Genomic DNA, 17,407 nt, shown 5'->3' with positions numbered 1-17,407 from the left:
TGTGCACTACCTCAATGTTCACCACATGTCTCTGACATGTTTACAGGAGGAATTCGAAGGCAGAAAGGCTAAAATAACTTAAGCCACATGTTTGGCAAGTGGTACTACTAGAATTAAAGTCAAATTTAATGAAGTGTTACATGTTTTTCCAATGAAATAAATTGCTTACTTCATATGTATGTATATCCTTCCCATATAGAGAGAGAAACTTTTTTCATGTTTGCTAAATATAAAGAATATATGAAATACAGCTTTTTCCCCTAAGGTTGATACTGAAATTAATATATTCCTTAAATGTGCATTAACTAATAACCTCAAGTTATCAAAATATTCAAGGTATCAGAGAACTGTCTGAGTTAAAAAAAAATATTTGCTATAGATAAAGCACACATACATAATATGGATGTAACACAGTTCTAAATATACAATTAAGTCTGCATTTGTTTTTCCTTGTCATTCAAGTTTATTTAGAAACAACTGCTATATTTAAAAAGGATTGAATGGCACTGCTAAATTACAATTTTACTTTTTCAAAAGTTATCTGGCAAAATTAGCTCATGAAAACATAGTTGATGTAGTTTTTAGATATGTGCCACTCATTCTATTATTTTGTATGTGTTGATATTAAATATTTTATTATTCACAGTGTAGCATTTTCATTACATGGTATACTCAAGTCCTCAATATATCGTGATCACGTTGCTGGCTCATAATCTCTAAAGAAGTAACAAACTAATACTGTCCAGAATCAAGTAATTCTAGGAAGTCACACCTTGAGTGTGTACGGGATAGGACAAGGAGGAAAATATCATGTCACACTAAAGAAGCATGACTTACATCTATGCCTAGAATCACTTCATTTCTTTTGACATCACCAAGACTACAACAGGTTCTCAGTGTTTGCCTTCATCTTAGAATGGACAGTAATGCGTAGGTTCCTAAATAAAATGCATATCTCTCCTATGGGAGGCCGGAACTCAGATTAAAAGTTAATTTTTTGATTTCCTTATTTTGAGTGAGTGACTGCATGAGGTCATTGGGGAAAGGACGTGGCATGAGCAATACTAAACACCATGGATCACCAGCTGTTTTACTGATATTCATCAAGCAGGCATAGCAGGCATACTGAGATTGGAGAAGTGTACAAGGCAACACATTAATCACACAAACATCAACCCAGCATTTACGTACAACACAAAGATGCTGACTCAAGCAAAAGTATTGTTTTGTTCCTCTTTTTCTTCTTTGTAAATTCACACAGCTGATCATATTGCCTCAATGCACCGAAGAGTTACGTGTCCGCTATCGTCCTTCTGTTCTTGGCAGAACTGGTCAGCAAGCTTCTATTATCTTCCACTGCGCTCAGGTATGATTCAGTATTCATAGGCCAAGTCAAGTTAATTAAATTTTAAAGTCAAAACTAAGTAAATGTTATTCATCCAGTTGACATTTTTGCAAGCAGAACAGCTTATTGTAAACTATTAATTAAACTTTTGGAAATACAGTATGCAGTGTGCATGTATGGGCATTAAAAAAGGCATTTTAAAATCTTTAGATTGAATAAAGGAAAATATATACCCAGATTTTAAAACATATGAATTTTAATGTAAATGCCAAATTGCTGGCATGTATGTTAATTTTCTGACTTGGGTTTCATGACTCAAATTTTCATGAACTTAAATGCAAATTGCAGAAAGTGTAATCTTACAAATATGTGACTTTTCACTCTTTCATCTGTGCAGAATTCTTGAATAATAATAATTTTTAAAAACAACAATGATTAATCATTTTTAAGCATCTCTAAACTTGCTGCATGACATTTGTAGAATTATTTCAGTTCATTATCACCACAGTTCCAAGGTAAAAGAATTATCAAGCCCATTTTACACATCAGGAAACTGAGACACAGAAATGAAGATCAGGTCATTAGTAAGAGGTTGAACACAGGCCTGAACCTAGGACGTCTGGCTTCAACCTATTTTCGTGACTATTTTTACAGCTTCCTACAAATTGCCAATTGATTATAGCTCCCCTACCACCAATGGAAATTTTACAGAACTTTTTACTGTATCGTTATTTTGTCATTCTTCAAGTGCTGCTAGGGAGGAAAGTAAGTGGAGATAGGAACTTTAAATCCTAAGGGCACCAAGAAGCCTGCCATCTGAGAAACAGTGGAATCACATATAATATAGGGGCTCCAATATCAGTGCAAGACTTGTGGGTGACTGAGATGTCCTCTTTTCTAAGGCGTAATTAGAACACAATGTGCAATTCACATTTAGAACAAAAATCTGAGGCTATTAAATTTCCTACGTGATTACTGTCTTATATATGACCTGAAACAATACTATGGAAGTAGGCATTTCCCAAAAAACATTAAAGGAAAACAAATAGTAATCCTTTCAAATAGTGTAGATTATATTCTTTTACAAAAATAATTTTAACAAGGCACAGTTTTGTTTATTTTTTAAAGATTTTATTTATTTATCTTCAGAGGGGAAGGGAAGGAGAGAGGGAGAGAAACATCAATGTACGGTTGCCTTTCGTGTGTCCCCTGCTGGGAACTGGCCTGCAGGGAACCAGCCTGCAACCCAGGCATGTGCCCTGACTGGGAATCGAACCGCAATTGTGTGGTTCGCAGGCCCGCACTCAATCCACTGAGCTACACCAGCCAGGGCAACAAGGCACAGTTTTAAATCATTGCTTCATAAGAGGGTTAGCCCCTTCATCTGAATTATTGGGAACAATGTAGTTGCTTGAATTTCAGATAGAAATTATGTGTACTCAAGAATATGGCACATTAGCAGGACAATTACCAGTCCTCCATCTTAATAGGTTTAGAAAGTCCTAGCCTAGGCATTGAACAGTGAAATTCTTAATCTAACACAAATAACTCAAACAAGTAAGTAAGCAACTCAAATCTTTTATATATCAGTTTTTACATTGGTGCTTGATTGATTTCAGTCACTCTAAGCATCTCCAAGTTGTAGCAAATCTCCAAGGATTCATATGTGGTTAGAGTTCAAACCAACAATTTATTTATCCTTTCAGCAAGAAGGGTCTGACCCCTTCAAACTTTTTAATGTATTATCCTAACCTTTCTGATGTTTTTTCCTTTCTTTTTTTTTCCTTTTTCTTCTTTGCCTTAATTGTTTCCTCTCTGAATCATTTGGGTCTTCCTTTTTTATTTAATTCATCCAGTCACTATCCTTTGCCTGCACAACTCATTCATCCTAAAGTATTCATTAAATGACCTTTTGAAAATACAGTACACATAACGTATGTGTAGGCATCTGAGTAAGATAGTTTTTAAAATAAAATTTTAGGAGTTACTTTTCTAAGGCTAAGAGTTTGCAGTATCTTCATCCATTAGGGGAAAACTCACATAGGCTTCTGTCCCTCTCTTGATTTTCACTGATAAATGAAGGGTCCAGCACAAATAATGTCCCTTTTCTATTACAAAACTTTTTATCACAAAATCATCGGCATATCATTCTGTAACATAACAATATCACACTCAAACATACCATATGACATTATAGGTGAAATGTTCAAATTAAAACTATAAATTATTGTACTCATATTATTACCCTAGCAACCACACTCCAGCAGGCCTTAGTTCTGCCAGACTTTATAAGCTTGAGCTGACATGTACAGCTGAGTAGCTGATCGAGATAAAATCTGGTAATGGCAATTATTACAGGAGAAGTTTTAACTATTTCTGATTGTTACACTTTGCTGAACTTAAAGAAATTGCTATAGTTTTTCATTTACTGCATGGGTTTCTGGTTTGGATCCATGCACAGGATCCATGCTAAAAACCCAACTAAATTTAGACTAAAGTTGCTTGTGCAGATTTTGAATCCTAAGGTTTATTTGGTTAGGATATCACAATTATATGTATCTCCTAAAACTCATATTATGCTACCAGATGCTGTAAATGATGTTGTGTTAACTGCATAGCAGAATAAGAAAAAATAGTAGTAAGCAGCTAATATGGTACTTGGGCCTTCTAAGATTTTTTTCTTGGTTTTCAGTTGTTTCATTTTTATTTTCAAATAGTTTCCATTATTTATTTCATGTGTACTTTATTGTGTGACTTGCTGCATCTAAAGCTCAGAATAGCAAAAATGAAGGCGTGAAGACAGAGTCCGAGTGGTTTTATTACCCAGCATGAATCTGTGATCCTGCAGCCTGTGCCTAAGGAAAACTTGGTTGATTCTTAGCCAGCTCTAATGCCCTTGAGCTCTGCTCCGCATGCAGGCCAGTTTGACTGTCTTTTACCTCCATTCGCTTATCTTTCAGAAACAATGGAATTGGATCTTTAAAGGTGTTTTGTTTTGTTTTTCACTGTTGTCTCCTTTCAAAGAAGTTTGAGCAAAAGATAGGCTAAAAAATGTTATTTTTATAAAGTCACAGAGGCAGAGGAGAGCTTGTAGAAGAACTGGGCTCAGGAAACAAGTTAGAGGCAAAAGGGCCCTTGGAGCTTAGGACAGAGAGAGACAATGAAAATTTGCTTGGGGGAAGGGGCTGGGGGTAGGCACAGGCATACTCCACAGAGAGAGCGGCCACTTATTTTGTAATGCACAATTTTTCAGATACTTTGAAATTTCTCTCTCTGAACCCAAGAGGATGATTTAAGCAATGCCAAGGCAAATGTGGGTTACTAGTGGCCCATAATGGTAGGACGGATGTGACTTTACTTAGAAGCACTAATATTCCAGGACATTTTGGCAAAAACATGAAAGGATGACCTTCTGGTTTTTGTACTTTGGCTCATTCCCAGTGGTTCAAAGTAACCTTATTTCTTTCATCCAGGATTAATTTAATTGAGTAGCCAATATGTAAGTAATTTACATAAAACAGTTCTTAATTTAATTGAACCCAGTCAGCCAATTACAGGTAATTAAATTAGGACATCTTAAGTGAAAATATTGTGAACTAACATTATTCAAGTAGAATCTCTAACTAAAAGTATAATAGTCATTTGAAGATAATATGCAGATACACTTGCCCTTATTTCTCTGTACTCAGAGGCGGCATTCAATGCACTTCCTCTTACCACCCATTGTGCTTTGAAATAGTCTTAAAGCAAGTTTCCCTCCTCTTACTGGATTTTAGGCTTGGAAACATCTGTGTAGTTTGAGAGATGATAAACTAGGCTGTTGCATTTGTTGGTTTTTATTTAATGACCTTTTTGTTTATTTACAACATTAGTAAAGTATTCAGTGCACAACTGAGTCACAGTCTATTGTGATCTTGAGGGAACAGTTAAAACAGAGCTTTGCAGGCTTATGAAACATAGATATGAACAATGGCCACATTCAATCTCCTTCACTTGCTTTTTGAGCCATGATTTCCTATTATGAGATAACCGAATCTACAGTGTCCTAGATGGTGGGGATAAATAATATAAATAACAGTTGTACACACTGCCCTTTAATGGGATGTCATTCTGTGCCTCACCCTCTTTGTCTTCATATGATAGTGATAACTATATGAATTTCAAGTGAAATTCACCCTAGGATTTTGGAAGCTTCATGCAGTTCATAGTATCCAGTTTGTTAGACAAGTTGACTTTCAAAAAAATCCTTGAGCATAAATGCAAGATTTCTATTATCTCTTTAATACTGCTATAAATAACTGTATATGCATTGACATATGTTGACTATTTGAATATTGCTCTCATACCCTCCTTTTTATCAGTATAAAAACATATGGATTGTTTTTTTTAATAAAATCAAAAGAATTTTTGAAAAAGAAGAAAAGATAAAACAGGGCATGTTAAATATTAACAACCAGACTTTTTTGATCTGCCAAAATTTGAACATATATTACATTTATTAAGTGTTGTGAATAAATGTATACAGTTGTGACATGCATCTTATGAATGTTTATCTTTAAACAGTTTGAAGAATGGAAGTTCCTCGTGTCTGGAGTAGGACTGTTTCCCCAGCCACTTGAAATAGAAACAATGACCACATTCCTTAAGGAAGTAGCAGTCACTATTATAACTTTCGAAAATCCCACCAAGGAAAATGTTTTTCTCGATATCCTACTGACAAGTAAGTTGTATTTCTTATACTTTACCTATGTTATTTTTAAATTACTAATCAAATGTATTTTATCATAGACTCAATGCATTAGAGAGGTGGTGGTCACGTTAGAGATCCATTAGCTCAACAGCATCATTTTATAAAAGAAAAAACATAAAGTGTGGAAGATGAGGTATCTTGCCTGAAATCACAGCATGTACACAGTGGAGCCAGAATCAAAAATTAGAAATCTGTGTAACAAGTCGAGTTCTTCTAATTGTATCTATAAAGCCAAAAATGTAAATGAGTATATTCATAAGATTCTAATAATAATTATTCAAATATGCCAATGCTTATTCCTTAAAAGTTCATAGAAATTTTAGTGTTTCCTTTTCCCATTTTCTTTATAAATGGCATATTTGGATTTGGATTAAATTTTGGCTATAATCAAGCCTGTTCTTTTTTTCCTGTCATATTTAAGATACATGTTTTGCAATTCAATGATTTGGAATTTTTGGTCACTTTTTATTAAATGGTAAATAATATGGGTCAGAAATAGAAATCAATTCATTATGAGTTTTGTCAAACACATTTTAAATCTAGTATTAGGGACTACTAATTTTATTTTTTCAACTATATTAGTACTAAAACCACTACTACTATGATCCATTTTATAGAGTTTAAATGTTGGGATAAAAGGAACATGTATGTTAAGGTTTTTGATGTAAGTAAGCAACTTATTCTCCAGAATGGTTATACTATTGCAATTCATGTTGCTATCAAGAGTATGTTACAGACATTATGTATTTTTCCTGAGCCTTATAAGCCCTGACTGGTAGCATTCTCCTTAATCTCCATCAGTCCAATTGGAGAAAAATAGTATTTCATCATCATTGCAAATTTATTGTTTTTTTGTTTAACACTGAAGCTGAACACTGCCATTTATCTATTGGAGTTTTCCTCTTTCCTGATCATCTCTTCATGTTCTTGGTATGAAATCAGAAGAATTAAGTACATAAAATTCCCTTATGACTACTTTGGCTATGATGAGGAGAGGCATGCCGATATTTACTAAAAGTTGATTGCTGACTCAGGGAAGTCAGCATTTTAATATGGAATAGACTGGAGCATGTGTATCAGCAGAATGAAGAAGGCAGAACTGAACAGCTGTGGGAGCTACAAAGGAGGTAGGGTTTACCTGAGGAGCTTTGGCTCTGGATGGACAGAGATCAGAGTAGAGGTAGAAGGAAGAGCCATGGACAGGAGGGGCAGGATAACCCAAATGTGAATGTAGACCAATTGTTAGGTAGTAGAGGGGCTGGGAAATTATGAGCAGTTTCATTTAGATTTTCATCTGCTGAGAAAAGGAGATATAGCGGGAGATTTGAAGGGTTGCACAGTGGTTTGAAACAACTGCTAGAAGGGAAGGAAGACAAAGACACAGCAGAGAAAATCCAAATATAACTATTGTATTTCACTGGGATTGCAAACCATACATTTATATAAGTACCCTCAGAAAATGTGGTTCTGAACTTTCTACCATCATAGGGTTCAGAATTACTGGTGTGGGAGCACACAAGGCTGATAGATGGATTGCATCAGGGAATGAAATTTTCAAGGTTGGAGCAGCCAAATCATAACTATGAGAGTGTTATAAAAACATATTGGATCAAGATTTTAAACATTAAAGATAAATTGTGAAATAATTTGTGACTTAATTTGCTTTAGTTGGTCCAAACTTCTTCTTGCTGTTATCAGGAAAAGCAGTTACTATTCTTTTACTATTACTATTATATCATAATTATAATAATTATTAATATTATGATATTACTCTTACATTGCATTATAATATCTCTGTTACTATTCCTTTGCAGTTTAAAACCATCTTTTTAAAGGAAACTCACTCTCTTGGGTAAATGCTCACACTCTCAGGTTCTTCGCCTTCTTCCTTCCTTGAGGAGACCAGGGACAAAGGAAGATACTGACCTCATCCTTCTCTCTTCCACTTTTCTCCCTTTCCTGTGTGAACAGTTTCATCCTTTTCTTTTCTTTTCTTGGTGATGAAGTCTCTTTCTGTGTCATAACCTCCTCCTGTTTACTTTTGTGGTCTCTGTTTTTTCTAGCCACCAGCTACATGTCTTCTTGTACTCGTGTCCCTTGGCAACTAGGCCTTATCATTTGGCCTGAATTGTTGTAGGGCCACAGGGAAACATGACTGACAAGAATAAAAATATGTAACATGTATGCCAAATATACTCATTTAAAAGGTAGTAGATTAATGTCTCCTCTTTTAAATATTTGTAAATGTCTTAAAATTATTTCTTGATAGGGGCAATCCCTTTGCATGTTACAAAAGAAGACTTCAGTGTTCCTGCAGGTGCTGCAGAATTCACCGAATCCCCTTTGGGAAGTCAATGGCAAGACTCATAGTATAGCACCAAGATGGTGGTTGCTGAGTCTAAGAGATCTCACAGTATTTCACATCCTGCATTCCTCATTTCTCTTCAGATAGACAGATAGACTGACAGAAAACTACAGATATATCTTTCAAAATTCACTATTTTTTCCCAAGAAGACAGCATTTTTAGAGTTGCGAACTTATGATCAAATTTTTATATTGCCTTATTCTCCAACATCTTTTCTTCTGCCAATATCTTGGCCCTTCCACTTTAATCACTTCTCTCAGAAATAGTTTTCTGCCCTTTCAAAGAATATTTTAATTCTGTTTACTTAAATTCTGTTTAATTCTTTAATTCTATTGTGTGTTATCTTTGTGTAAAGTTCTTTCAGTATGCAAAGCAGGGTGTAGAAAAGACTATATTTCAGAGGTCTAGTCATATCTTAGTCCATGCCAACTTCCAAAGGTGAACGAGATAAGGTGGCCAGAGAGGAGATGGCCTCACACCAAGAGATTAGCAGAGCCGTCTCAAAGCAGACCATGAATGAGTCCCAAGAGGAGCAGACTACTGCAGAACTAAGCTTGCAAATAGTCTAAGAAACCAGGATTCATTTTGCACCCAACATGTACCACAGTTGCACTCCGTGAACATGACAGTACCCAAACTTGTAAAAAAATCTTGGAGGCTTTCCAGATGTGGAGCCTGAGGTTTAGCAATTTCCCAAAGCCATTGAGGGTGAGACAAAAGTAGGTTTCCAGCATGAGTACACAAAATACAGAGTTTATTCTTGTATAATTATTTATTAAGTATTGTATTAGTTTCGACACAAACAACTGGAAACCTACTTTGGCCCTACCCTGTATAATGAATGAGTGATGGAACAGAGCCTTGGACTCATCATGTCTGTCTTCTCCAGGACTGTCTAACTGTCATTCTAAGAAGTCCACACATACTTAAGATTTCCCATCTGGGCCTCCTTGTTCTGCCTGGACACATGCCCTTGCTCACCGACTGGTATCCTTGAATTCATTTCCACCACCCTCTCTCATCAGTAATGATGCCCTCCAACCCAGCTCTTGGCTCTCAGGTTTCCACCCTGCTTAGCCAGAAATAAAGGCGGAAAAAGGGAAGGTGGTTATGAATGGGAAGCAAAGATCTGAGTTAAAACATTAGAAATGAGGGCCTGCTGTGCGTGCACATTAAGATTTGAAGACACATCTCCATTATATGTATGTGTGTACTCTTGCTCGTATAACCATACTCCAAACTTGTGTGCTTGTCCATGGCAGCAGTTACGTTAACTCACAGCTTTATTCCTACCGTAGTGAGCATTTCAGTGCTGACATGTGTGTTGGTAAAGCAGGAATTGAATATTAAGTCACTGACTATGTAATGAGCATCTGTTTTGTGCTCAAAACTGTCACATGCACATCTCAAACTACCCTACATTTGTTCACACACACACATAGTCTTCTGATTTTTATGTAGTATTCTATGTGTGAAATATCACTATGGATTATATACCTAGAAGTTGCATAAATGAATGAAGTAATAATTGATGCATGCAAAGTAGCTGTTTTGATTACATTTCTACTAAAGTAGCTGCAGTCTTGAAATTATTCAATTTTTCCTTAATCCAAATTTAAATATGATATTAGTGATTTGATTCAAATGTTTAAATATAAGTGGATTCTTTCCCAGACATCAGTAGTTTTTAAAAAATTATTAGGGTGGCATTGATTAATAAGATTATATGGATTTCAAGTGTACAGTTCTACTAATATATCATGTGTATATTGCATTGTGTAGTCTTATTGAAGAGCAAAACAAAATAACAGTAAAAATGAAGGTGTTTACACCAATCAGTACAATATATTAGTTTTACAAATATCAACTTTCATTTTGTAGGTTGAGAAATATAAATAAAGTACTGTATTGAGTTATTGTTTACTCAGTTAATTATGACTGTGGTGTTCACTAGCAGTAAAATAACAAAGCACATGATATAAGTTATACAGGGTTATATGCCCTGTAGGGTTATAAGTTAATCATACATACCTACAGGGTATAGAGAGGCACCACTTAGTGCATTTGATTTTACATGTTAGAACTAGTTTATGAAAGTCTTATCTCTGGAAGTCCTCTGAATCTTGGGTAAAGTACCTCCAGAGTTGAATAAATATTGATGTTAAATACGTAGTGATCATCATATGTTATTTTAAAAGATTTTATTTATTTACTTTTAGAAAGGGATAGGGAGGGAGAAAGACAGGGAGAGAGACATAGTATGGTTGCCTCTTGTGCACACATTACTGGGGACCTGGCCTGCAACCCAGGCATGTGCCCTGACTGGGAATCGAACCAGTGACCCTTTGGTTCAGCGACCTGCACTCAATCCACTGAGCCACAACAGCCAGGGTGATCATTGTATATTGCCATTCAGGGTGCACATAACTTTATACATAGGAAGAGAGATAAATAGGTCTAAGAAAAAGTCCAAGACTCTCAAAATCTCTCCCAAATTCACACAATCAGCTATTTCAATATTTGAATTAATAAACAGTGTTAGGACATTTGAGATTGGTAAGTAGGGAACTTTGAGTATCAAATATATAACAGTCTCTTTATGCCTTAGTTCCTCTGTTTTTCCAATCCAGGTCCCAATCAGGGATTTCCAACCAAATCCAACTGCATTTGGTTATCAGATCTCTTAAGTCTTATTTAATCTAAAGGTCCTGTCCTACTTTGTTCTGTCTTTTATGATATAGGCATTTTTAAGAGTCCAGGCCAGTTGTCTTCTAGAATATTGCATATGGAGGATTTTCTTGGTTGTTTCTTCATTATTCAATTCAAACTAAACATTTTGGTGAGAATATCACATAAGAGATACTGTGTACTTACCATTGCAACACATCAGGAGGCACCAAATGTTAGTCCCATTATTAAGGATACTAAGTATAATCACTTGGTTACAGCTGTGTGTGCCAGACTGTTATATTGTAAAGGTAATCTTTTCCCCATGTAACTAACAAATTATTTTTTTTTGGGGGGTGCTGATTTGAGACAGTATGAATAACCTTCTCCCTTATAACCTTTCCTTGATGGTTTTAGTATCCTTTCAGGTTTCCTCTCAGTATCAATGAGGTCTATTATCCACTGATTTTATATATGTGTGTGTGTGTAAATATATACATATATATGTACATACATATATGAATATATGTATATGATTACATCTATATGACATATGACCTTTTTCCTCCCCTTCCCTCCACTTTTTTTTAGTATGAATATTGACTCATATCTTTTTTTATCTTTTACATCTCAGCTTTTCTGGTTTCCAAATACCCATCACACTATCACCTTTGACTAAAGAACATTCAATGTATAAAATGTGTGGAGATCTAACCTAAGAAGGCACCAGCTTTGTAACTTTGGGCTTCTTTTGGGAGATTTCTCTAACTACTAACACACTGGAGGATGTACAAGGTCATCTCTATTATTGCCTCTACCTAGGAATTGTACAATTCTTCGATCAGTGAATGAGTATTGTCTGATGGCTCACTCTTTATTCAGGGAAGGCCACTTGCTCTCTTGATTTAAAAGTGTGTCTATCATCCTGGCCTAGTAGCTAAGTTGGTTAGAGTATTATCCCTATATGACAAGGTTGCAGGTTTGATCCACTGGTCAGGAAAGGCACATACAAAAATCAACCAATGTATGTGTAAATAAGTGGAGCAACAAATCGATGTTTCTCTCTTTCTCTCTGCCCCTTTCCTCCCTTTCTCCCTCCCTCCCCCTCTCTCTAAAAATCAATTAAAATATGATTATCACTATATTTCTGGGTAATGTATGTTCTTCAGTTTGGAAAAACACAACAAAATATTAACAGAAATGACTTTAACACCCATCTCTTTCTTCTGTGGATTTCTCTGTCTCCAGATCTAGTAGGACCTTAGGGCTTTTTGTAAAAGCAATTTAAAAGAACTAGAGCTAATATTTGTACAAATCCAAAGCTCTTACATCAACAGAAAAGAATAATGTCTCATTTCTTTTCCTTTTTACTGTTGCACTGAGGACAATTGCACTAATTTGCTGAGGTTTTTGACTTACAGCCAATTTGTAGTGGCTTGGAGAAGATATTTAAAGAGCAGTGTCAGGGCAGACTGGCGACAAACAGCTCAGGACTCTTTCTTCCCTTTGTCTTTCTGTTATTCATTCCCTGTGATCAAAGGAACACAATCTGTACGATTTGGGTTATTTCAATTTGTTGAGGTTTGTTTTGTGACCCAAGATATGGTCTGTCTTCCTCAATGTCCCATAGGAGCTTGAAACAGATATGTATCGTGCTGTTTTATATTCTATGACATATATTATTTAAATTGTCACTTCATTTTGTTATTTGAGTCTTCTATATCTGTGCAGATTTTCTGACTAGCAGGCCTCTCAGCTGCTGAAAGGGGGTAGTTAAAGCACACAATTGTGCCAGTGCATTTGTTGATTTCTCCTTTCAGCTCTATGCATTTGTGCTTTATGTAAGTGGAGGCTCTCTTGCCTGTTATAGATGCATTAGGATTGTGTGTCTTCCTGGTGAATCAATATTTTATAATTATGTCATTCCCCTCTTTGTCTCTAGTCATTTTCTTTTCTCTGAACTTTATTTGATGTTAATGTAACAATTTCTGGGGGTTTTTTAAATTAGCATTTATATGATACATCTTTTTTCTTTCAAATTACCTGTCGTTAAATTTGAAAAAGTTTCTTGTCAACAGAACATTGTTGGACCATGCTTTATTTATGTTTATTTACTTACTTGCTTATTTACTTGCTGATTTTCTTCCTTCTCTCCTCCCTTTCTTCCTTTCTTCCTTCCTTCCTTCCTTCCTTCCTTCCTTCCTTCCTTCCTTCCTTCCTTCCTTCCTTCCTTCCATCCATCCATCCATCCATCCATCCATCAGCTCTACCCAGCCTTTACCCTCTCAGCCTGCTGTCCCAACAAGAGAATTGGAATGCTGCCTGTTTCTACCGAGCAAGAGCTAGAAGAAAGACCCTTCCCTCTGCTTTTTTGTCTCCCCTGTCTCCTGATCTGGGCTGCGGGTTTCTCCAGTGCCTTGTTCAGTATATATGGAAGGTGCTATGGAAACCTGGGAACTCACCACTACGTCATTCCTCAAGTTCCAAGGTCTAAGCAGACTGCCCTCCTTTCCACATTTTAGTGTCCCCAAGCTTGTCTATGCTGTCTGGCAATTTCTAATTATAATAGGGAGGGCCTAGGAGGAATGGGGCTACTTTGTTTTCATGGGTTTTTAAAAAATTAACAATTATTCTTTTTGATACTCTCAAATTTGGCCAGTGGGATATTTTAAATTATGTTTTATTGATTATGCTATTACAGTTTACCCAATTTTTTCTCCTCTTTGTCCCACCTCTGCCCTGCACGCCCCCACCCTCCAGCATTTCCCCTCTTAGTTCATGTCCATGGGTCATATGTATAAGTTCTTGGGCTTCTCCATTTCCTATAACCTCCCCCTGTCTATTTTATGCCTATCAATTATGCTTCTTATTCCCTGTACCTTTCTCCCTCCCCCAACTGAAAACCCTCCATGTGATCTCCATTTCTGTGATTCTGTTCCTATTCTAGTTGTTCACTTAGTTTTTGTTTTTTAGGTTCAGTTGTTGATAGTGGTGAGCTTGTTCTCATTTTACTATTCATAGTTTTTGATAGTCTTCTGTTTCTTAGATAAGTCCTTTTAACGTTTCATATAATAAGGGCTTGGTGATGATGAACTCCTTTAACTTGACCTTATCTGAGAAGCACTTTATCTACCCTTCCATTCTGACTGAAAGCTTTGCTGGATAGAAGAATCTTGGATGTAGGTCCTTGCCTTTCATGAGACCAGTGGGATCTTTTACAAATGAATCCCTAAGTTCTTTGAATTGTCTCCATTAGTTTTTTGAACATTTTATTATTTTGTGGCACAGCAAGATGTTCCAGTTATGTAGCCCTTAACTTGCTGCAAAGCTCAAATTAGGCATTTTTCCAAGGCTCACTTTATAGAGACAAGGTATTTAGTATCCATGATATGGGAATTAGATATGTCCATTACTGCTGCGATGTCTCTTGCAGTGAACAGAGCAAAGAAATCATTATTTTATAGTGATGCCTCCCATTCATATCCTACACTGCATGGTTTTTCCTCATCCTACCTCACTCTCTCTTCTCCCACATGAAGAATCTGGTTCCCAAAACATCAATTCAGGACTCATTTGCTGTAAAAAAAAGAAAAAAGAAAAGATTACTAAACAGTTACTACAAAAACTACTAAACCGTTGATATCTTTTTAGTTACTTTTCCTCCTAGGATATATTTTGCTACCTTAGAACAGTCAGGGAACTATGGCCAACGTATTGTTTAATTAATTCTTTATTTTATGTAGTTTAGTTGTCAATGTATACAAAGATGGATTCTTTATGTTTTAATTTAAATTTACTTTTAAGATGTTTGAAATGTATTTTAATTTCTGGATTTGTGAACATGCATTTTTCAAAACTCAAAGCTATGTAACAAGTTCTATTTAAACAAATCCCATCCTCATTCTCAACCAACTGCATGTGTGACCATCTTCATTTGATTCCGGTTTATGTACAGTGTTTGTTTTTGCAGAAATGAGTGTATATGAATAAAGGCACACACACACATAGTTCTGTTTCATCCTCTATCTTATGCAAAGGTAGAATACTGTATAATTTCTTTTGTGCCTTGCTAACATCACATAACAATATTTCAGGAATCTTAGTAAAATAGTTAATGGACATCTTTGTCATTGATTTTTATGATTTTAGTACCTTGATATTTGCTGCACTATTCTTTATGTGCAATTAGTCTCCAGTACATGGGCCTTTTCATTATTTCTAATAATTTGCTATCTAAATTATGCCTCAGTGTATATTGTTTCATATTTGAGCTATATATTTAAGATACCTTTCCATAAGTGACATTGGTGGGCAAAATGGTAAATATATATATTATTTTACTATCTGTTACAAAATCCATACTCTGGTTTCTCTTCAGATCATATAAATCTTTCACCTTTTACAAAATCCCCTTTATAGGGGTTGAACATTATATACTCCCATTTTTTTCTAACGACAGCATCGGTTGATATCTAGTTTAATGTACTTAAAGTTATATGCCTGTGCTGACAGAGATTTTTATCTTTTGTACATGGTAGCATAGCACTAAAAGCAATGACTTTTTATTTAGCCAGTAAGTATGTTTTGGATAATTGACTGATTTTTCTATTTATTGGTTTATTGTTAATGTTGCATAAATGCACATTTATGCATCTATAAATATTAAGTGCTACAATCCAAATGTAGATTGTTGGCTCAAACAGAGTTTCAGTAATACCTGTTATTTGAGTAGTTTAAATTAAAATCCCAAGGATTTATGAGCTTATTTTATAACGTTTCTTAAATATTACAGAGGAAACCATATATAACATTGGATATAGTCTTTAAGAGTACCATTTAAATCTCAGCTTAAAATGTATTTTGAAAAATAATCAGCTGAGAAATTTCCCATTAGAGGAAAGTGTTGATTCTATTTTGATCTTCACTGATGTTTTTTCTCTGAAATGTGACATTGAAGTGTAATATCTCTTTATATTTTTATTAGGTCGGCATATGCCCAAGAATGTCACCCTTGGCATTAAGTGTGATAGTTTCCTCATCGAGACTCCTGTCTTCAAGCTTAGCTTGAGTCCCACACGAGGTACCGGATTTCTACCTTCCATTCTGTCTTTCTGAATGCTATTACATTTTAGAAAAGATGAACTATGTCTGTTGTCTTTATAAATACTTGATAAAAATTAAATGTACAAATTTATAATTTTGAAACAAAGTTTAGTAAGTGGATAGAAAAAAACATGCATAGTATAACCTTTATGTATATTTATTATATCTTTGCCATTTTTCATTTCATACCACATAAGTACAACTTGTAAAATAGTTGAATATCATGCTACATAATACATAAGTGTGTGGGCCAAAGGTGATTTTGGAAGATTACAAATAACTAGTGTACTAAAATTACGCATACTTATGAAAACTAATTGCATCTTTGCAAAGCTAATGATTTCCTGAAAAATTATTAGAGTGTACATCTGTTTTTACTTATATTAATTATTCATCCCACCTGTGTATTGATCAGTATGAAAAAAACCTAAAGTATAATAAATAAGTTGCTTACAAATCGAAAGCCCCCAAAATATCAGTTTGCTTAAAGTAATATTTTAAAGTAAGTTTTAATTATAAATATGTAATAAGTTATATATATATGATAAAATACAAATTTGTATTAACATAATTCATATAAAAATAGTAACTGAAATCAGGAACCACTACTAACATCCCAATATAAATGGGCTTGAGCTTTTCTTCTATATTTGCTGTAGTCATTTCTGTCAGCATTCTAACTCTCATCAATTCATAACTCCATGGTGTAGCTGTTATTATTCTTATTGAATCAAGGAGATTGCAATTCAGAAGCAGTAACTTATACACAATCAAAACAGTTGCTTAATGGCAAAGCTGAACTTCTTATGTATGACTCAAAGGTGTTTGTTTTGTGTTTCTTTTCAATACATTAAAAGGACTATGAGCAACAGTTCACAAAAGAAGTACAGTTAGCCACAGAATGATTGAAACCATGTTCAAGGTCACTAATATTTTAAAAGATGTTGATCTAAATGGTAGCCACCTAAGTGGTTTTTTACCCTCATTTATTCTATAGCATGCTGTAGCACTAGAGAACAAGGTGCTGCTTTACAGATCTACATAAGTTTAAAATTAGACCTGGAACCTTAGGAAGGGCAGCCAAGGCACAGGGATTGGGCATTAGACTTTGGGTCTGAGAATCTGTTTGGATTTTGACTATAACATGGAAAACTGTTCACTTGAGCTATTTTCTTC

The 17,407-nt window shown here is 35.1% G+C and overlaps 1 protein-coding gene across 1 annotated transcript in view; it reads left to right on the top strand.

Annotated features, from left to right (window-relative positions):
- Positions 1-17,407, top strand: part of CFAP47 (cilia and flagella associated protein 47) — a 338,472-nt gene that overhangs the window by 269,438 nt on the left and 51,627 nt on the right. Inside the window, 3 exon segments of the mRNA XM_053655801.1 lie at positions 1,262-1,366; positions 5,909-6,065; positions 16,113-16,208. Of these exon segments, the coding sequence (XP_053511776.1) occupies positions 1,262-1,366; positions 5,909-6,065; positions 16,113-16,208 (358 nt within the window).

This window comes from Artibeus jamaicensis, unplaced genomic scaffold, assembly GCF_021234435.1.
Source record: "Artibeus jamaicensis isolate MK-2021 breed Jamaican fruit bat unplaced genomic scaffold, CSHL_Jam_final scaffold_1283, whole genome shotgun sequence".
NCBI lineage: Eukaryota > Metazoa > Chordata > Mammalia > Chiroptera > Phyllostomidae > Artibeus > Artibeus jamaicensis.
Note: the sequence above shows the minus strand (reverse complement) of the source record. Positions and strands in the feature narration are given on the sequence as shown.